This window comes from Diadema antillarum, unplaced genomic scaffold, assembly GCF_040938485.1.
Source record: "Diadema antillarum isolate AM-2024a unplaced genomic scaffold, OU_Dant_1.0 scf00000226, whole genome shotgun sequence".
Taxonomy (NCBI): Eukaryota; Metazoa; Echinodermata; class Echinoidea; order Diadematoida; family Diadematidae; genus Diadema; species Diadema antillarum.
This window is the reverse complement of record NW_027271115.1, coordinates 3,375,687-3,398,651: the sequence shown is the minus strand read 5'-3', so window position 1 is coordinate 3,398,651 and position 22,965 is coordinate 3,375,687. Positions and strand designations below refer to the sequence as shown.

Here is a 22,965-nt window from a genome sequence, read left to right as displayed (position 1 = left end):
TTATTTTTAGTGTTTGCCCTTTGACGTTGATACCTGGAAAACGTAGTCGAATTCGGATCACTTCCAAAATACCTAAATTCGCATCTTAAAAAAAAAAAAAAAAAAACTTCGCAAGTCTTCAGCAATCAGTTACATGCGCTGCCTTCCATAATTCGTGATTCAATAAATGGAAGGAAATTATAATTTTGAAAGTCAACAAAATGATATGCCTCTTTCTTTCTTTCCTTCTCTTCCTATTTTTTTTTCTCGCCTTTGCCATTTTTTTCCTTTCTTCTTCCTCTGTTTATACTACTAATATACTGCCTTCTCTTTTGATGTAATTTGTTCAATCTTCTTTTTTCTCTCTTTTTTTAAAGTCTTATTCTGCCATTTGAATGATATTCCTTCTCTCGTCTACTTTGTCTATGTCCTCGACCTTAATCTCCTATTGTCTAGTTGAGAGCCTTGCTGACTCTGGATTGGGTTCAAGTTCTCCAACGATGCTCGACATCAACTACGAACCCGATTTCGAGCCCGAGAGCCCACCGGACGAGCACGACCACGACGTTGATAACTTCGAGGGTGCGGACGGAGATGGAGAATACGTGTATCCATCATATTCGGATTCCGACTCCTTCGAATCCCTCTCGGATAGCGACGATGAGGCGGAGATGAGGAGATTGCTGATCAGGGATAGCGATGAGGAGGTCGACTATAGGTACATTTCCTCCGACTCGGACAGTGACTTCGACTCTGACGACGAGGATTACAGCTACAGGAGCCGCAGGGAAAATGGCCTTCCAAGATACCAGTCGGAGATGGCTATTGCAGAATGGAGGGAGGGGGTCGCGGTAATTGAAGTTCCATCGATCGTGCTATGTGTTTTTTACTTCATCGTGTTTCTTTTTGTTTTGTTGCATGGTTCTTTTTCTCTATATTTGGTCATTGCATGAAATATAAAGCTTCTGAGCTTTTATGCTTGCATAGCAGACCTCATGAAAAGGAAGCAAAGAATAACGAAATCGTGATGGATGAATCTCTATGAATAATGCATATCATAGTTCTTCTTGTTAAAAGAGTGACTGTTTGCGTGATGAATAACCAAACCATAATGAACTAAATACTAGTCAGTTTTCCATTTGCCAAGCTATTTGTCCCGATTTCCCAATAGATAATGAATTTAATGACAAGCGTTTGTGCTTTTGCGAACTTAAAGTTCTATGGTAAAATGTACGTATATTTATGTTGTAATTTACATAGATCAATACTATATTTATTGCGATAATTTGTCAGACTAAACGTTGACCATGTTATTGTTGCTGCTGTATCATTATCTGGCTCAGAATGTTAGCAGCGGTCAGATTACTTTACACTTTATACTTTATTTCATCCAATTGCTTCACTGCAAAAATAGCATAATCAATCGGCAGCTGAACTTGCCGACGAGATCAGCTACGTCTTGGAGCACGAAGCAGACGCCTCACCAGAAGACCTCCTTCGACGGGCAATCAGGAATTCGTGGATGAATCGAATGGGCATCATCGATTAGCTCGTTCGGCGCCGGCCGAGGCGGCAGTTGGGGCAAAGGAACATTGGACGGTGTCATTTGGAAGGTACTTTTGTACAAAATCTGCTCTAATAGTCAATGTTAGTCGGAAGAAAATCTAAACTTACTATCCCTGTCTATTTCCAGCCTAACTGATCACAAATGACATTCTCCCACGTTCAGTTATCCGCCTCTCATGATAATATAAAAATGCGGCTAGGTTCCGTGCTAAAGTAAAATAAACTGAACTGAACTGAAATATATACAGATATACATGAAAAAATCATTGCCTATACTTCTATTATTTTCACATTCATGTTGTGTATTGTGTAATACTAACATTAATTCCATATGCTTTTTTTATACGTTTGTAATACCTTTGATCACATTCCAGTCGTGACATTTGTCATTGCTTGTGTTTTTTTTAAATCAAAATTTGAATTAATATTTGTTTGAATGCAGAAATAAACCAAACACCATGCCAAACCAAACTGTTCACTGACTACAATAGCCTATAGAGGGGCCTGCTTGTCCTGTTATGTTGTTTTTGTTTATGTCACTCATTGAACTTAGGGTGTTAGGGAGGGAGTTCAAAGCTTAAACAATGTTAACAAATTAAGATTTTAGATAGAATAAAACGTACTTGTTTATGACTTCATTATTATAGATTTCAAAGATTGAATACCCATCTTTGTCTTTGAAACCGTGCTGAGAGCCACGAGAGATTCATTATTCGCTATTAATTTGCTCTTGTACGCCACCATAGCTAGAAGGAAAGATGGCTCTCACAAGAAGCAAACGTGGTCAGGGAACTCGTGGGTCGACCGTACGTGGTAAAACACCTAAGAAGAAGGTTGGAAGGGCAAAATGTGATCAGGAAGCTCCATCTAAAGAAGGACAGAAAGATGAAAGAACTAGTGCCAGTGATGAATCAGTTCGAAAAACTGAGGTAACAAACGATAGCATGCGCGACAGCAAAGTAGCCGCCTCGGCCAGCGGAACGGCACCTGCCCTCTCCCCCGACGGGGCAGGGGACGAACTTGGGGAAGATGCGTCATCACATGCCGACGACGCGCGGAGTTCGGATACAGAAGAGGAAACTAATGACTTTCCATTATTCGTTGTTGACTCTAAGCCAGACTTCAAACTAATACTGGATGAAAACAGTGATGACGACGAGGAAGAGCCGGAGGAGATAGTCACCGGACTTAAATTCACAATCGACAGAAAAGGAAAAACTTACTCAAGATTAAGTGCAACAGCTGACGGAGAATTGAATGCTGTGGAACAAGGCCTCAATTTGCAGACCGGCGACAGTACAACAAAGTCAAAGGCCGATTCTGATTCGCTGGGCCTATTTTTCAAGCACAAAGAAAATGTTAAATCAGGAAAAAAGAAGGAAAAGTAAGTCACATGAGTGAGCATTTGCAAGTTGCCTAGCTGCATAGCTGTAGGCCCTAACACTAACAGTTATAAAAGTAGGCTTCATGTCAAGTATTGCATTGCACAAACTGTCATTGTCAATTGTGTGTCATTCTATTCAAAGAAAAGGGAAAGTAATTAGACACGCTAATCCCAATGCATGTAGTGATAGTGTCTACTCAAAGAATAAGAACAATGCTTTTGTTGACTAAATTAATAGTAATTATTTTAAGTGGTGACCATGGGATAGCTACAGTGACTGACACGTTTCTTTCTTTACTAGCATGTATTAATTAGATTTTACTGTTAAAGTGGAAATTTTCACAATGTTGAAATTGTTCGCGCATTTTTCACGCAACCAGAAACTAGCACAAAAATAAAAGCATGCAAATATATTTGCTTGTCATACATTTCAGTAGTCAATGTCTTGATTCCGCGGAGTTAAAAACATGCTAAACTCTTCTTACCCCGCCAAGTGTGAAAAATTAGTCACTCTTTTACAGTATCAGTGTAACATTGAGCAATCCCCTTCTTCTATTAGTAATACCATGTACTAGTGCAAGGCTCAGTCAGGCAACAGTGATAGTCTGCAAAGATTTGTATAGAACTAGATCTCCACTTGCTATACAATAAATGTTCAGAGACCCATCGCTATTAATGTACCTTTGCGATTTGTGTATATTACCTATACCTTGACCCTGAACATGAAGAGCTGCTGCTTTGGAAGCGCCGTGTGAGATAGATGTCGGCTTTGACTTGGGAGACAGCTACATCAGCCTGGATGGAGGGGACCCGGCATCCAGCAAGGCAGCAGTAGAGAATATTCTGCTGAAGAGTCAGAAGGATAAGGTGAGCATTTGATAGTCTGCAACCAAGACTCACTGTTTTTAGTAAAGTAATACATGAATGGTAAGTTATGATAGTATGTTTTATCAACATCAACATGTACTGTAAAAGTATTGCTATTGCCATGTACCGTGATTTGCTTCATTTAAAGTCACAGAAATTGATTTGTATGAAAGTAGGAATGTTGTTGTGTTTGTTTGTTTTATGTTGTTTTGATACTGACCTTTCGTACCTGAACAAGAAAAAAGAAGACAACAAACTTACATCAAGCCTTTGCGAGGTTCCACTGTTGGCACACCTTGATTAATATCACGCATTGTCCTGTGATAAGATTTGAATGTACATCAAAATCAGCAGGATGGCACTTGCTGCGCCATCCAGTGCAAAATCATGATTTACTGTGCCATGCCTTTTCATTAAAACTAAAACCAATTTCCCACAATGGCATGATCATTAAAACTTGAACAGGTAATATGTGTCAGGAAAATTGGTTGATAATTGATTATCTGATTTGTCAGGTACTTACTGCTATCAGTTAAAATCATGCTGTGTAACAGCTGATGTTTGCCAATTGCATGTATTGACATTGTGAATGATTATTATTCACACAGTTAATCAAGAATAGTGTGCTGACTCCAGACTTTGAGAAACGGCACGCCACACCATCTTACTACCCAGCAGCTCGTCAAGAGAAGAAAAGGAGAAAAGTAAGTTTGTTTGTTTGTTAAAGCATACGCAGACAAGACTGGAAATTCAACTTAGACTTGACTTCTTTGTGTATGGAGCATGTGAGTTGTTTTTAAGTTAAGGAAATATGCATGCTAAGGAAATTGATCAGCAAATGATTTAGCAGTTGATTTGTGCTTTGCCAACCCACAAGATATTAACAATCAAATTTTAATGATAACAGCTTTATAGAAGGAAGACTCTACATGCATACTGGAATATTTGTATTTCATTTGCTGACTTAAGAGCAAGGATTTTGATGTACTCCTTATTTTAATTCCATGTTGTTCCAGTGGAAGTTAAGCTTTGATTACAGTGCTGGTCATGATGAGCCACGTCATAACATCATACAGAATTAATGCCATGGGATCAATTTATGGGGAGCATGCATTGTCAAATTTTTACAAGAGTTTACGCAAATAGATACAGTATTGAATAGTTCCTTTAACACGGCCTCTCCTCACAGCAAGAGCGCGAGTCATCCGCAGGCCCCGGCTGGTTCGACATGAGGGCCCCAGAGATGACGGAAGAGCTGCGCAACGACATCAAGGTCATCCGCATGAGGTCCACCCTGGACCCCAAGAGATTCTACAAGGGCAATGACACGGCTGCTCTTCCAAAGTTTGTGCAGGTCAGTTCTCCCTCCATTCACACATGAGTAATATCACTCTTGAGCAGTGTTTTTTATTACTGAGAGTAAATTGTGATATAAGACTTTCAGTTAACTTCAATGTTTTGCTTTGCTTTTGTTGTGAAAATCTTCTCTTGACTAGGAAATTAAGTTTAGGTATCACTTTATTCTGTCGAAATGTCTTTGTACTGGTCGAGGTTAAAAAAAAAAGAGGAAGAAGAAGACTGCAATATGAAAGAAGTAAGTTTGAAATTTACAGTGAGAAAAATGTCGTTATCAGTACAAAAAAGTCTTCATGTAGGAATGTCCCTCCCCCTTTATGGTTGTCCAAAGCTTAATGAGGCCTATTAACCGTGGTTATCTGAGTACCGGTATCTGTTGCCACTAGGAGCACAAAATTCTACCTACCTAGAACAGCAGTGTATTGAAGCCATCTTCTCATTTGAAACTATGGCATGGTGAATTGAAATTTTTGTTGAACACCACAGCACAAAATTATATGACAAGGTCATTAATGGAATTCCCAACCAAGTGATAAATCTACTGTGGTGTGATACTCTTATTTCTGACTTTCAGTATTACCACACAGAAAATCTTGTTCTCAGTACATGTATATTGGACCTTTGCTATTAAAACCAGTGTCCTTATTCTTTAGTTTAAATATGATATATGTTGACCATTTGAAGAGTGTACTGACATTCAGACTTGTTTCTACAGTTGAACCTCTCGTATCCGGACAAGTCGGGACCGGGGCTCATCCGGATAAGGGATTTGGCCGGATACGGGAGACTCAATGCTTTAAACATGTACATATACATACACATGTACTGATGTAGCCCATTGTAGTACCACATGTAGTAATGTGTATACTGCAACCTTTTCATTGTTACATTTGGGGATGTTTCGGGATGTTGAAATGTCTGAAGGTAAGCAATTTGGAAGGAAATTTGATGCAATGTATGTTAATCATATTGGAAGTAATATGTAATTCATATGTGTTTGGGTAGGAGTTCTCAAGGAGTTGGGAATCCCCCTTTCTTCCCGTAATTATTAAAAAAAAAATAACGGCGAGATTGCGTCCGGATAATAGAGAGATCCGGATAAAGGGAGGCCGGATAATAGAGGTTCAACTGTACTTTGAATTATTAGTAATGGGCAATTAATTTCACTTGGTTCCTTCAGTCCTCATCCATTTCTATATGATGTCACCCTAGCTACTAAGGTAAAACAAACTTGACCATTACTGTTGTTTGAGTGTTAGGTTCCTTACATAGCATCTGCACTTTGACCATTTGTACTGACCAGGTTGGCACAGTCGTGGACAGTCCTCAGGACTTCTACCACTCCCGCATCCCAAAGAAGCAGCGCCAGCAGACCTTGGTTGAAGAACTTCTGGCTGATGCGGACTCCAGGAGGTAAGTGGATATGTCGGTCAGTCAAGTCTCTTGTCAGGGGACAGAAGTCAGGTATGGGAATCTGATGATGTAAAGTTTTCTTTTCCTTTCTCAACCATCTATAAGGAGACAGCATCAGGGTTGTGGCGAGTTTATAGCCTTGTAGCTGATTTCAGCTTTGTTTGGTTTTGATTTTCTGCTTATTTTAAGCATTTTGTGCACTTCCTCTGTACAAAAATATAGGAGCTTCTGTGACTTCAGGTTTTTATCAACTCTTTTTATTTGTGGTCACTCATACCCCTGCAGCATGCTTTGCATGAACAAGTGAATATTTAAACAAGAAAATGCCAGGAGACTGAAATGTGATAGTGAGATGACAGAGCTTATACATTTGTCTGAGAGTTTCCTAATCTCTCGTGACCATGTAGAATTGTACAGAGTGTATGTATATATGAGAGTACTTCCCTGTCCTCAGGAAAGAGTGATACTTGCCAATGTTTTTCCATATCTGCCGTGTTGTGTTTGAGTTTGACAACTGCATTGCAAAAACGATACGTTGTGATATTCATCCATAAATTCTCTTCAAATCAAACTGTTCTTCCCTGTAAAACTGCATCAAACAATGAATCCGTAAGTGTTATAACTTGTTGTTAACAGTGAGACTTCTGTCAATTCTCTTTCATCACATTTTTCAGTTACAACAAGAGGAAATACATGGAGTTACAAGAAAAATTCCGCTCCTTCACGAGGGGAGGCAAAAAACACAGAGGCCGGAAGAAGATGGGTGGAAAGAAGAGATAGTAGCAGAGCAAACTCAACAACCTCCAGAAAACAGATGATGCCTCCTCAAAATACCACCACCCCGGCCTTTCAAGTTACACTGGATTGAAACAGAGATCAGTGCAGATATGAGACTTGCAACCCCCCCATCAAGCATCCAGTGAGAGAGTAGGAGGATATTAGATTCTGCTCCACCCCTTACCCAGTTCATGAAGCGACGTATCTTCTCCGGCCTCCAAGGACCTGAGATGAATTTTCACGCAGATACTAGTTTGAGACTTGCAGTGCCCCATACTGTACGTCGTAATAGCAGGAGAAACTTCTGATCAGCCTCTTGCCTCCACCCCAGGGCTGACTGTTTCCCCTTTGGCCTCCATCATCCCTTTGGACCTTGCTCATCTGGACAGGTTGGCCATCCATTCTACCAGCCGTTATCGTTGGGGCATTCCAGATGAGCTGTTTGACCCTCTTCAAACCAACACACTCATAATTCCTTCAAATTTCTGCAGAGCAGGAGGCCTGGAGATGCATATATCAGACTCTCAGACTTAAGATATCAGAAATCATGTGAATGCATGGTCTACGCTGTCTAGCGTTACACTCTGTTGGGGGAAAGGAAGCAACATGACAGAGTAGTTAAATATTAGATTCCGCCCCACACCTCACCCCGATCTTCAAGCAACATATCTTCTCCGGCCTCTAAGGATCTGAGATGAATTTTCATGCAGAAACTAGTTTGAGACTTGCAGTGCCCCATCTTGTAAGTTGTAACAGCAGGAGAAACTTCAGATCAGCCTCTCATCCTCCACCCCAGGGCTGACTGCTTCCCCTTTGTCTTCCACCACCCATTTGGACCCATACTCATCTGAACAGTTTGGCCTTCCATTCTACCAGCCATTATCGTTGGGGCATTCCAGATGAGCTGTTTGACCCCCTTCAAGCTAACACACTCATGATGCCTTCAAATTTCTGCAGAGCAGGAGGCCTGGAGGCGCATATCAGACTCACAGACTTAAGATATCAGGAATCATCTGAATGCATGGTCTATGCCGTCTAGCCTTACACTCTGTTGGGGGAAAGGGAGCAACATGAGAGCAGTAGGTGAATATTCGATTCCGCCCCACTTCTTACCCTGTTCTTGAAGCAACGTATCTTCTCCAGCCTCCAAGGACCTGAGATGAATTTTCACACAGATAGTAGTTTGAGACTTGCAGTGCCCCATCTTGTACATCGTAATAGCAGGAGAAACTTCAAATTGGCCTCTTGTCCTCCACCCCAGGGCTGACTGTTTCCCCTTTGGCCTCCATCATCCCTTTGGACCTTGCTCATCTGGACAGGTTGGCCATCCATTCTACCAGCCGTTATCGTTGGGGCATTCCAGATGAGCTGCTTGACCCCCTTCAAGCCAACACACTCATGATTCCTTCAAATTTCTGCAGAGCAGGAGGCCTGGAGATGCATACCAGACTCTCAGACTTAAGATATCAGAAATCATGTGGACGCAGGGTCTATGCTGTCTACCGTTACACTCTGTTGGGGGAAAGGAAGCAACATGAGAGCGGTAGGTGAATATTAGATTCCGCCCCACCCTTTACTCTGTCCTTGAAGCCACATATCTTCTCCGGCCTCCAAGGACCTGAGATGAATTTTCGCGCAGATACTAGTTTGAGACTTGCGGTGCCCATACTGTACGTCGTAACGGCAGGAGATACTTCAGATCAGCCTCTTGTCCTCCACCCTGGGGCGAACTGTTTCCCCTTTGGCATCCTTCAAGCCTTTGGACCTTGCTCATCTGGACAGTTAGGCCATCCATTCTACCAACCACTATCGTTGGGCCATTCCAGATGAGCTGTTTGACCCTCTTCAAACCAACACACTCATAATTCCTTCAAATTTCTGCAGAGCAGGAGGCCTGGAGGTGCATACCAGACTCTCAGACTTAAGATATCAGAAATCGTGTGGCTGCAGGGTCTATGCTGTCTACCGTTACACTCTGTTGGGGGAAAAGAAGCAACATGATAAATCTTTTCCTATCGTATGTATTTTCAAATGCAATATAAAATTTCCATAGCACCATACAAGTTCCCAATATACCTTGCAAACAAGCTTCTAAGTGTTAGGTATTCCAATTTGGGAACATGTCATAGATATTATGCACAAATGAAGGGTTAGATATCAGCCATTACCCAAAAGTATGATAATTATCATTACATCAAGACCATGAATAGGCAACTCCCTTCATTTCCGATGTGATGACATGAGCAACCCCATCTTGAGAAAAAATGGCAACTAGGGAACAGCAATGTCACGATTTAGAGCTTGAAGTCAAACCTTGGTGTACTAGTACAGTAGTTTATCTTGTCACTGGCCTTGGAAATGTTAAAGAATCTGGACCATAATCAGTCAAATGGTATGAAATTTAAGCTCAGCTGGAGCACCCTGTGAATTGGGGTGGCACACTTTAAATCTCATTCATCTATTTACCCTTCACTGGCTTGCACATTGTTACTTTGAAAATGTTAGAAATAGGCAATTTCATGCGGGAACTTTCATAGATGTGTCATGGGGCTGTAGGCAGGATAAATGTTACATTCCTTGATGCAGTGCCAAGGACATCGAAGTGCCTCATTGAGCTGTTGACAGCACCAGTGGAAAATTAAGAATATCGTTCATTACTCCATTTAAGTTGAAGTGCCATTTCGTAATACAGTAAAACCTGTCACAGCAACCACCTGCCATATACTACCACTAAAAACAATTCCCTCCAAGAGGAAAAGCCTGTTAAAGAACCTCCTTAAAGCAGTCATCACTTGTTTATGAATGCCGTATTTGCCGGTGATAAGGCTACTATTTTTTTACAAAACGAAAGCAGTAAAGTTGGGGTGAGGCATATATGCCGACACAAGTAATTATTGTCTTTGCAACTCAGAGAACCACTTGCCTGTTCCAACACACATAATCATGTATGGGACTATGCAATGTGCCAATGAGAAACGCAATATCGTGTATCAACCACTGAATTAATCAATCTTACAGACAATGCTATGTTCTGCAGTCAAGGTGTGTGTTTTTTTTTTTATTACCTTCTTAGCACTGTTGCTTGTGTTAATTCAACAAAAATGTTAAAAAAGAAAGAAAGAAAGAAAGAAAGCACAGTGCGATTGCATGTTGGTGTGCATATAGTCAGTGTGGTGATTGTAATCCTGCACACATCACACACTAGCACATCACACATCTCTCTGATAATTGCCTATTGAATAGTACACTGTGTGTGAGTAAAGACACACTGGTACTAGGATATTGAATAGTGTGTGTGGGTGTGCACACACTCAGCCATTCTTCAAATTAGCGTCCTACTTACAGAAATATTACTCAAAATCCTGACACGAAGTTTGTATCAACCGGAAAAATTTACCGGTAATATAAAACAAGCATAATTATTGTTAGAAAAGCCTTGGAAAGATGGAGAAATAACAAACTTTCTCAGAAATATAATGTGGAGTAGTAAAGAAATTTTAATCAGAACAAAACCCCTTTGATTTTTTTTTTCTGTTTTTTATCACCAAAGTTGAGATGCGGCTTATCCAGCGCTGCTGCCTTATCACCGGCAAATACGGTAACGGCCACTTTTTTTTTTGCCTTGGGGTGATGCTATAGACAGGTTTGACTGTAGCATCCTTTATACCTGAGCTTTAAAGGAACACAGGTACAATCAAAACATTAAGCAAAGGTAAGTTCCCCCTAAAACAAATCTCTTCAATTTCTGAATCAGGAACCGTTGAGGATATCTGACTACAGGGGCATTTAGCTGTATTTCTCAGCTGCTTTTCATGTTTAATTCAGTGGATATCACTGGGCCACGCTTCAGTGAGCATGCGCTGAAGGCAGAATGGTCAGTTTTTGATGTCCACAAGCCGAATTTCAAACCTTGGATTCAGTGATATCGGAACAAGATTTTACATTTCCAGCATGAGAAGGTAGGCAACATACAGTTCATGTGCTTCCTTTCGTACCATGTGACTTGTGCACAGAATTTCATGGTTGAGAGACCATGGGATGAAAATTGCCAAAATGGCAGTTTTGACATGTTTTCAGTGGTTAATTTATCCTAAGAGATGGAATTTATGTTTTGGAAAACTAACAATGACTTTTGCACACAATATGGGTTAATATACAGTGGAATAAGTACATTATAAAACAAAAATACATATACAGTCAACCTTGACTAAGTCAAAGCTATTTGGACTGAAGAAATAGCTTCGACTTTGAGAAAATTTGACTTCTGGGGGAATAGACTCAATGGAATATAAAGGGAAGAGGACTTGAAAAGAACTTTGACTTAGACGATTATTCGACTTATTCGAGGTCGACTTAATCCTAACCGGACTGGGCTTTTTTTGGCTTTTCTGTGGCCGGGGGAGGGTTGAATACCCTCACCCCTTTTTGATTACCTGTGGTGTAACCTACAAAACTTAAAAATAAAAAAGAAATTAAAATTTTCATTGTTTATATTTTCTATTAATTAAATATTGTAATTTATGCATGAAATCATACATTCTGCTCTAAATCAGAAAATAAAGCATGTAGAATTGTGATATTTGGTGATGATATTTTTTTGTAGCATTCCTAAACAATGTACTTAAAAAAATCTGGTATCAAAATTAATTTCTTATGTATTGTATTGTTTTATGAAATTCTTATGTTTTTCTCTTTTTCGACCCTTTGTATTTGCCATTTTGTTCGCAAAAGTTATGACAACCTATTTCAAGTATTATTATGGTAAAATTAATTGATTTCAGTTAATGAAAGTGAAAAATAATATCTTTGAATAAAGTGAAAAAACTCCTATTTGCATAGACTGTACACAAAATCACGATTCTGAGCCATTTTCGGTCTGACAAGTATGTTCAAAAGGTGATAAAGTGTCATATCGGTATGCCCAATTTTTGTGAAAATGGTGTCATAAGATGTGCGAGACTTGTAAGTAAAAAGTCAGTGAGCGGCGCGGTTAAAAAAAATTCACACGGCGGAATGGTCGTGGACAATGTGGGGGGGGGGGTTGATTCAACCCCCCTTCAGGCATTTTAGGGTTTGATAAGCAAGGTTGACTGTGTACCATACTGAAATTATGCATCAAGTACTGCTTTGAGTTTTTGCACTAAAATCAACTTAATGATATGTTTTTCATTGTGTTTAAGGCCAATGTGCATGTACGGTGAGGTGTTTTTTTTTAGGGGTTTTAAAGTGCATTAGATTAAGTTTTTTTGCTGTTAAATTCCTGCTTCTTGGTGACCTGAATTCATGCGTCCAGTTACTTATGGTAGCATGAACATAAGTCATCAATGCAATAAGTGCTAAATTCAACACCAATTTCCACTGTTATTGAGAATGAGTATGTTATTACAGTTAGGATGCAGATGTTTGATGTAACATCAGCCCTTTCATGACACAATGACTACAGAAAATAAAATCAAATAGAAATTTTATTTAACTTGAAAATACAGGAAATTTCAAGTAGTGCCTGCATAGTGATTATTCACATTCGTGATCAGTTTTCCTTGCTGGAGTCTGATTTTTTTTTTTTTCCTAGTATACCTCATAAAATTTTCTCTATTCGTTCACTACCCAAAATTATGAAATTTGACAGAATGAAAATGAGTTTTCTTGAATTATTGCAGGAATTATTGCAAGCCGTTGTTCATATGAGACATTATTATTGATGAAAGTTTGAATAAATTTAATTTATAAGGTTTATATCAGTGCTTTTGTTTATGAAGAAGTGTTAATATGTAATATGTGAAATCAGATATTACTTGATCTGCATTATATTGCCTTAATTATCACAGAATAGTCAACCAATAGTATCCTATGTTCTAGACTTTTATTTAATGTGTGCAAAAGTTTAGACATTTGCCTATACAGAATAAACCTAGTCATGTTTATGTCATGAGTGTTTTCAGTCATATTGTACAAGATCCTGACATGTATTCTCTGATAATTCACAAAAGAGTAGACTATATACTTGTATCAAACATCTGCCTCCTGACAGTTAGAGCGTAAATTGCATTTTAAAAACAGAGGACACTGATGTTTAATAGAAATGAAATTTTTCTGCATAATTTCATTATGATAATTTTTATGCCTCTGTCACAAAGTGTCACCGTAGGCATCATATGTTTTTGGGTTGTCTGTCTATCCGTCCATCTGTTAATCAATTTTGTAGACAGTGTAACTTAAAAATTGTATGAGGTATCAGAATGAAATTTGGCATAAATGTATGTATGACTGGACGAAGTTGTGCCTAGATCAGCTTTGGGGTGCACATGTTTATGGTCAACGGTCAAGGTCAAATCCTTAAAATTTCACAATCCCTCCCATATCTATGCAATGCTTGAAGGCATTCTCTTGAAACTTTATGTTACCAAATAAAGATTCTTAAGGGAAAGTTTTGAGCCACGGGGTCAAAGGTCAGAGGTCAAGTGAAAATGATAAGATTTTTTTTTTCTCCATATCTCGGAAATGGCTCAAGATATCTTCATGAAACTTAATACATTAGTTATGCATATACAACTGTACTTCCTAACAATGATTCTCTTCAGAATTTTAGCTTAAATGGGGTCTAAGGTCAGGTTAAAATGTTATTTTTTTTTTCTATTCAATGCTGAAATTACACTTTTTTCTCCATACCCTTGAGAATACTCAATACATGAACTTAGACTACGTATGTACATACATTACTACACAATGATTCTGTAGGGAAAGATTTTGGTCATGAGGTCTGAGGTCAAGTGAAAATATTCAAATGGTACAATTTTTTTGCATGTTTTGAAAATAGCTCAAAGTATTGTCATGAAAATGGATGTTACCAGTTAGTGATTATTTGAAGAATTGCATGCCATGGTGTCGAAGGGCAAGGATCAATAGTCAAGTAAAATTGCTCAAATTCCCAAATACGTGATTTCTTAAACAATTTATTCATCCATCCAAATGAAACCTAGTTGAAAGAAAGTACACACTCGACACATTTGTGGCAAGTATGTCATTTCAAGTTTTTGCCAATTGTCTTCAACTATTGTCCCACATTGTCAAGATTTTCTCTAGACCTATTGGTTACATGACTATTTGCTCCTTCGACATTTGCTCTGCTCCTATTTTCTCCAAGGACTTAGGCTTAGCATTTTGATGGGGGTTTAAGTTTAGTTTGATGTGAAGATTAGGATTAGGGTTAGAGTTATGTGTGTGGGTAGAATTTATATGTTTGGCTTAACGTGCAGATGTTTCATAGGAGTAATTGTCGCAGGAGCAAATGTCATGGACTCAGGAGAACCATGTGATATGGCGGAGGCATACCAGTCGCCAGAGCGACATTTCTAGTTCAATGTTTTATAATGTGCTCATTCAACCGTGAATTAGCACACATTGTGTGCAAAAGTCTTGATTAGCTTTCCAAAATATGAATTATATCTCTTAAGATAAAATTTGCCATGAGAAGCATGTTAAGATTGTCATTTTGAGCAACTTTCATCCCATGGTCACTCAACTGTGAAATTTTGTGCACAAGTCATGTGGTACGATTGGAAGCACATGAACTGTACGCTGCATGCCTTCTTAAGCTGGAAATTTGAAATTTGTTCCGATATCATTGAATCAAAATTAAATTGGGCTTGTGAACTTCAAAAGCGGCCATTTTGCCTTCAGGGCATGCTCACTGGAGTGTGGCCTGGTGATATCCACTGAATTTCACATGAAAGGTAGCCGAGAAATACAGCTACATGTACGTGCCCCTGTATTCAGATTTCCTCAAAGTTTCCTCATTCAGAATTTACAGCGATTTGTTTTTTGGGGAACTTATATCTTGTGTAGTGTTTAGATGACTAACTCAGGATAACAATAGTTATTTTTTGTTTGATAAGCCACCAGATGCTCTGAATTTTATATACTTTGTTGGTGGTTATTCTATTTTGTTTTTCTGTTTCCAAGAAATTCAGTGGGTGTGCAACCCATAAATATTGATAATAGATGAAATGTGCAGGTATTGATTCTTCCGAATAGAATGGAAATCACAGTTTTTCTATCCATGTATGATCAGTAGACTTCAAATAAATCTGAATATCATATAATGTATGCCACTGGTCATACTAAATGTAATCATGTACATCTCATACAGAACTGCGATTGATTAAAATACTCATAAACTTGTACACTTGTGGCATCATGCAGACCCATTAAGAATTCTTGTTACTATTATAGCTTGTGAAAACTGCACTTTGCAGACTGATTAAAAGAATTATTTTTACTTTTATGGCTTGTGAAAACTGCACACTTTAATTTTCCCTTATCAATACGGGGGTGGAATTTGCTGAACTTCAGATTTATTGTTCAACTTTACGAAATTGCAGTGAAATGAAAAGTGGGGGGAAAAAAGGAAATTGCTATGGGATCACATCCAAAGAAAATCATGAACGAGGGAAAATATAGACAAGTATAATTATCTTCAAATCCAGTGTTAAACTGCGAATTAATGTGAGAAAAAAAAAGGTGCTTTCCCCCAGACAGCAAATGTGTCACATAATGTCCATTGGTACTGCCACTGTGCATGTAGAACTAAAGTGTAGGTAGATAGTTGTCCCATATTAGAGAAGGCCTACCTACCGGTACTTTATCATCTTGAAATGCAAATAAGTTTGATGTGATTCTACTTTACACAAGTTTAAAAAAGGAAATGGAAAAACTTGCAGAAACCTCTTAAGGGAGCTTGATTTAGAATGGATGGGTTATTCTGGAACTCTGCTCATAACAGCATAAATCACAAAGCTGCATGTGCTTGACATTGTTGTCCACTATATTGTTAATGATAGATTCAAGGGGTCTCCAATCTGCAAGTTGTTACCTCTTTTTATGTGCAGAAACTAATTGTATCAACAGGATATTAGAAGAAGCTAGTGAAGAGTGACCCCAGTGACAAATTTGATCATGTTCGTCCAAACGAACTAGTTTCCATTTTCAGTTTGATGCTATTTGACTTGGAACTGACAACGTCCACAGACATTCCTATTCCAAGGCCAGTGACAAGAAACAAGATGGGGAATATCAGTTATTTGATAATCAACAAAATGAGGCAACCATATTTTCAAAGCCTGTTTACATAGGTTTCCCTTTTCAATATGTTTGAATACCAATATTCTTTTTTTTTAAATCAGAGCAAAATAATGAAATCACAATTTAATTCTAATCTTAGACCCAATGGATTAACAACCCCCAAAACTAGTTGACCTTAAAAAAATCAAAGACAGCATAGGCCCTATAGAGCAGACCAGAAATGCACTTCTTTCCACGAGTATACCAGTGATAATAAAATTGTACCTCAATTATATTCGTGTTTTGAATGAGCAGTTTGTATACTGTGTTGCAGAGTAAATGTATTACTTCTGTTGGTGTGTCCTAAAGTGTGTTTGTGTGTGTGTATATAATGTGTGTGGTGCCAAATATTTGTACATTTTATGTGACTCTGATTACAGTGCACTCCCGTTATAACGAACACGGTTATAACGAAGTATAAATTCGGACCGTAACATAATCCAGTTAATGCATTTTGATTGTTTATTTGTTCGGTTATAACGAAATTTCGATATACCGAAAGAAAACTGCCTGTCCCGAGGACTTCATTATAATGGGAGTCAACTGTATTAAACTGCTATTCCACACCCTGTTCAAGTTAGTTTCAATAAAGTAAAATCAGGCAAATTGGATGGTAAAAACTTTGAATTCAATAACTTCCTTGGATAATTTTTTTTCTCAGATGCACCATCAACTATTCTGTCAGTCTGATATTACTCAATTTATTAAAATCAAATTTAATGTGGAATGGAATGCATATGCAATTATTCGTACACTGTACTTATCTAATGGAGAAAGGCATGCAGGGGTGGTAACCCGCAGTAAACCACATGTGTATGCCAACTTTCATACAAATAACATGAAAATTGACACATATGAACACCAATATATTATATGTACCATAACATACACCGTCCAATGATGGGGGCATGTATGTATGTATATGCTATCTTCACAGCATGTTCCACTTTTAACTGGGGAATGCACCACTGCATGAGAAAAGACTTGGACATGTTCTCAGTAAATTGTTTTGCCTTCTTTTAATCAATTGAAGCAGCGAACATTCAAAATATACAGGAATATCAACTTTGTTTATTTTTAAAAATAGTTAAACATTTAATTCACTGTGCAACATAAATCAACGAGACCTTCAGACGTTACAAATTTATCATGTATTTTCAAGTCATAAATTGAGTGACATTCACTACTAAAGCAAGAAACCAAAATCACCACTGGTATTACACCAAAGCAAAGTACTTGCATATATTAGAGAATGCTTATTCCTCAAATATTTACAACATCCAAAAATTGATAAAAATAGTCTATACATAGTTCTCTGTCCTATATGTGTGTTGGGCATACAATGTATTATGTGCATGAGATGAGTATTAAAATAGAAATACGCACACACACAAGACCTATGTTCTACACTTAGTACAGGGTTCTTCACTTTAAAAATAAAGGGACATTAGAAACATTACACATCAAAATAAAAAATCCTCTTGAAGTCAAGGAAACCATATGAACAAGAAGAAAAAAAAAAGAATGTTAAAATTAAATCAATTCCTCTGAAAACGGTACATGTGTATGTCTTGCTTATTACCCATTCCATCATGAAGGAAAAATATAAATTTCACCTTTGCTTTAGTTACAAATAAATGTGAAGATGCACTCAGATGCCCATGCTACTTGAAAGTTTCATCATAAATACTTATTTACATTTTAGTAGTCACAATGATGCATAAACATGTCCCCCCCCCAAAAAAAAAGTAAACCATTATATACCCCTTAACCTACATAAAGTGGAATGCTCATCTCTTCTAATATTTCTCTCACATTTCAACCCTCTTAGAAACAAGAGATTTTCAATTCCACTGACATTTTAGCCCGTAGAGTTGCCAGCGATAATGAGCAAGTTTATCTGTACCAAGTTTAAAGAATTCAAGGAGGATCACTTTGTTGAAATACAAGTATTTTGATTGCCTTTTCATGATTGCACCAGAACACATGGCCCAATGTGGCCATTTCACTGCGCGAGGTAAGTTCTTTGTTATTACTTCTTTTAGCAACAGCAAAATGAAACTCCACATCTCGCTCTCAAATTACAATGTATTACAAATTCAAATCAAATTTCCTGTCACAGTAATATTATTTAGCCACGAAAATTTGTTTTATCTGATGTTTATGAGAAGCAAATTTCTTAAAATGCATTCTATATTGATGCATTTTCCATAGTTGGATTAACATAAAATACCAGACAGAGGGGGCATAGAATTCCTTTATTTCCATATGATTTTGTTAACGAAAAAATAATGAGACATTAGTAAAATCTGTAATGAAAAAAAATATCTTAGTTCCTATCAATTGGAACTTGATATAAATACCATCTTTCTCTCCCTCTCTCTCTCCCTCCCTCTCCCTCTAACTCTCTCTATCTATCTATCTGCCTAGTACCCACATTCTTCGAGACATTCAAAACAAAATAATAAACATTAATCTATGCTTCAAAGAGGTAAGATAAATGCTATGAATGTAATGATTAGTTTCTCTCTAGATAATCACACAGTCTTTAAAAAGTTCAGTTATTCAGAGAACATACATATCATGAGAACATAGACCAGCTGCATACCACAGAGGCATTGATAATTACTGTCCATATCATTGATAACTATATCCTTTATATCTGTATATTACAGTTTCTATATTTGTACATATAAAATGTTATTCTATGGAATGGTGTTTTTCTATAAAGTCATCTTATACTATAGAGCAATTTCAAAAATATTCTGCAATTGTAAAAGAGTTGAGCTGATTGTGATCTTGCAATGATAACATTAACAGTAGACAATTCTTATATGGCACAAGTATAAGTAATAACATGGGAAATATTGATTTTTCCATGCAGACCACCAAGAGGAAAGTAATTTTCTCTTCACAGGTTTGTTGAATACATCTTAAATTGGAGTCTGCCAGCAAACATGATTGAGAAAAAACATATTTTGAAGAGGCTGTGCCGGTAATTATTGCCAGTTAAGATGAGAATGTGAGAGAAATAGATGTGGGGAGGTTTGTGAGTGGTCCAAACTGCCCAAGGAAGTGTTTCCTGTGTCAACGGTAGTACTGGAGAATGGAAGATTCGATATTTCCAGCTTTGGCCGGTTGAAATGACAAAATCAGTCTCAGAAGCAGCTTCAGGGGAGTAATCTTTTTTCCTTTTACAGTATAGATGAAAATTGTTGATCTCAGATCATACACCTCAACAAGTTTTATCAGGGAATGCTTGCCCTTACTTTTTTTCTTCCTTTTTTTCATAGCATGGTGTATAATGTGATACTTGCACACAAAAGATACCCCCCCCCCCCCCAAAAAAAAAGACAACAAACAAACAAACAAACAAAAACCAGACTAAGATGCCCTGGATATATCTGATTCTAGTCAAAGCATTGTGTCCATGGCCCATTGTAAGCTTGACATTTTAATTCTATGCCCTTGATGCTGCTATTTCTCAAACTCGTGCTTTTATAAACTGCTATTCCTGACTATGAATACAGACCAAAACTAATGAATGAATAAAAATTAAAAAAGGACATTGCACAAGTGAGAAAGTACAGTGTTTCTCTCAATCATTTGTTAATGACAGGTGAAATGTGAAGAATTCATGTTACTTCTGAAGAAATAACAAAATGTTTCAGATATAAATTTGTTATTTGTTAAATGACAGCATTTATAAGAAATTCCTTTTTTTTTTCAAATCATATTTGTCGACAGAACATGTTTCCATCAATGATCAAAGCCACAGAACATTTCTTTCAATAAACATGGAATAATCAAACTATGCAATAATTTAATTGTTATCTCTATCAAACAGAATATAAAGATGAATCTCTCCCTGTACGAATAAAACCCCTTCCTATTTCATGACATCATGTCAAGTCCAGTATTACTATATCACTGTGATAAGTTCATCATTATCTCTAAGAGTGTTCATTCAAAGTCGTAATATACAGATGTCACATACCCTAAATTATGATAGACACATGGCATAGTAACGGGAAGAAATACAGTGTGCTAAAAAACAAACAAACAAACAAAAAATTCATGATTGACAAAACTGACTACAGACAGCAAACAACAATTGAACTTTGGCAGACTACTGAAAGCACTAATACAGGTATAAACCTGAACAAGCTTCATACAAAAGAAAGACAAAAATTGTCATGATTGTCATTATATGTAGCAGTCACAACACAACATGTAGCAGCCCTGATTCCTAACTGGTCCACACCTCCCCAAAGTTAATAGGACTATGGCATTAGATGCTAGAAAATTATGTAATTACATCAAATGTCAAATTCCTAAATCTAGCAACAAAAACCATGATGATTTCATGCATTTAAATCAATTCATCTACATTATTGTCATCATTCTCGTGTTATATCTCCTTATTTTTTCCACCTCTTTCGCAGTGTGCATAAACATCATCTGAATGTCGTCTTAAAAGAGAGTACAAGGACTATTTTTTTTCCATTTCACGGTCACTTTGTGGACTACACAGCACTTCCTTGGTTAATGGTTGGAAAATGGTTAATGGTTGCTCACCATTTTTGCCGATCTTTGCCCACTTTGCATACAACACTGGACTGCACACCATAAGCCGTATGTGTAAGATAACTAATTAACTAAGCACATTGTACTCAAAATAAACACCTATTACAATCCTCCACTGTTCAGTTGAAACACCAATGTATGTATTCAAGAACATCATGTGCATTTTGCAGGTTACAATAATGGTATGCCATAAAACGCGTTGAGGATACTGGTGCAGTTCTTGATTTGTGGTTAACGGACTGCATGCATATGGTATCCAACAATGCGATGCAAACAGTGTAATCACACAGGTGATCGATTGGAGCTCTAACATACACCCTCTCGAGTCGCAAAAGCCACTTTCTACGCAACAGGCATTACTAATCTGAATTTTTGAGTCATCTCTTCTACACTCACATCCTTCCCCGGCGTGTCTTCACTCCTGTCTCTGGTGAGCACAACGCAATCGTGTCTCAAAGAAAAGTAAACGTTCCTTTTGTACAGTTTGCCACTTGTACTACAGCCAAGAATAATTGACAGATCAGACACTGTTTGTACAAGCTCTCCTCATAAATCTGCTTCACTAGCAGGTAAAATCTGACGTGAAATACTGTATATGCCGCATATATCGCTGTGTTTCTATTTCCATGAATTTCGCGCGTCAACCAATATTCACAAAATTAAAAAAAAACTTGCAAAAATGTGTTGTATGTCACATTGAAGGTGGCTAATGGCAACCCTACTTCATGATGAACATGAAAATATATTACAAACAAGTTTACCAAGAGTTTTGACAAGTTAAAACCACAACATGAATCTAAAAACATACTGCCCAAGGGGAAATATATGATTCATATATTCATATTGATATAAGTTGGTTCACTTACTCACACATGTTCAACAGAATGTCAGTATCTGAATAACAGATATCAATTACGTTTATCAATTTAAGTTTTATAAGAAAGTGTTTGTCCAATCCTGCAGATGAGATGCTTATTCATGCTTTATTTCTACTATAACAAGATACCACAATCATTATTTGCTGTTAGCTAGTGTAGAATTAAGAAGGAAAAATCTGTGCCGTTTCAATGTACTAACTTTCTCATTCCAACAGTAAAGGTCTAGGTCGCAAATTCAACCGCTCACGAAATTGTCTCACAAATCCCGATGCACAAAGTTTTATATTCGCGAAATATACAGCATATACAGCAATTTCCCAAAGTACTGTCGTAGGTCACTTGCCTGTGACTCACACACACAATCTCCTGCCTCCACACCCTTTATCATATCACTAATATCCTCTCCCCTCCCCCTCTCCAAGCCTCAATAATGTCCAGCATCAACACTACGTAGCGGTCATTCCCATCTATTTCAGTTTCATTCTATCAGGTAGCCATTGCTTTACCACAGCGTAGTTCGTCAAATGGTGCTACCAGCGCACATAATGTGCATATTTAGAGAAAAAAAAACAAAACATAAAACTTTTCCATCACAGACAATCTCCAATATATTTCACATACATATATACACTGTATAAAATGGCAAAGCATAAAAAGAACCTCAGATTGTGCATCCATACACTTACCGAGAGCATATCACAAATGCTTACATACTAATCATAGCACAGGGCTAATGTACTATGTGTGAAGTGCCTTTAATAGAGCACCGCATGACCTCTCCCTTTTGCATCATTATCCTCTACAATGTTCAGGACTTTGCAGCGACTCCACTTCGCTCTGCAAGTTGGCACTTTATAACACCTATGATTACTTTGACTTTTGCTAAACATTAAAATCAAGACTGCCATTGGTATTGTTACATAGCAGCATTCCACGCTAGACGTTTTCTTTGTCCACGTCAAGCAAAATGAGGAGACTCTGCACACACTGCAGACTCTTTCACAAATCCTCACAAGAAGTGTGGGAATGAGACGGTCA

The 22,965-nt window shown here is 37.7% G+C and overlaps 1 protein-coding gene across 1 annotated transcript; it reads left to right on the top strand.

Moving 5' to 3' along the window:
• The first annotated feature begins 2,312 nt into the window (after window positions 1-2,312).
• Window positions 2,313-10,371, top strand: LOC139724722 (deoxynucleotidyltransferase terminal-interacting protein 2-like). Its single transcript, XM_071635843.1, has 6 exons — window positions 2,313-2,929; window positions 3,658-3,796; window positions 4,405-4,500; window positions 4,986-5,150; window positions 6,456-6,565; window positions 7,240-10,371. Exons 1-6 carry the CDS (start codon window positions 2,490-2,492, stop codon window positions 7,343-7,345), a joined length of 1,056 nt encoding a protein of 351 aa, XP_071491944.1. The 5' UTR covers window positions 2,313-2,489; the 3' UTR covers window positions 7,346-10,371.
• The last annotated feature ends 12,594 nt before the right edge of the window (window positions 10,372-22,965 follow it).

Coding starts and splice junctions, on each gene's coding strand:
- LOC139724722 (XM_071635843.1), top strand. CDS start 2,490: ATGCGCGACAGCAAAGTAGCCGCCTCGGCCAGCGGAACGGCACCTGCC. Junction 2,930..3,657: donor TCAGGAAAAAAGAAGGAAAA/GTAAGTCACATG, acceptor CTGAACATGAAG/AGCTGCTGCTTTGGAAGCGC. Junction 6,566..7,239: donor GCTGATGCGGACTCCAGGAG/GTAAGTGGATAT, acceptor CACATTTTTCAG/TTACAACAAGAGGAAATACA.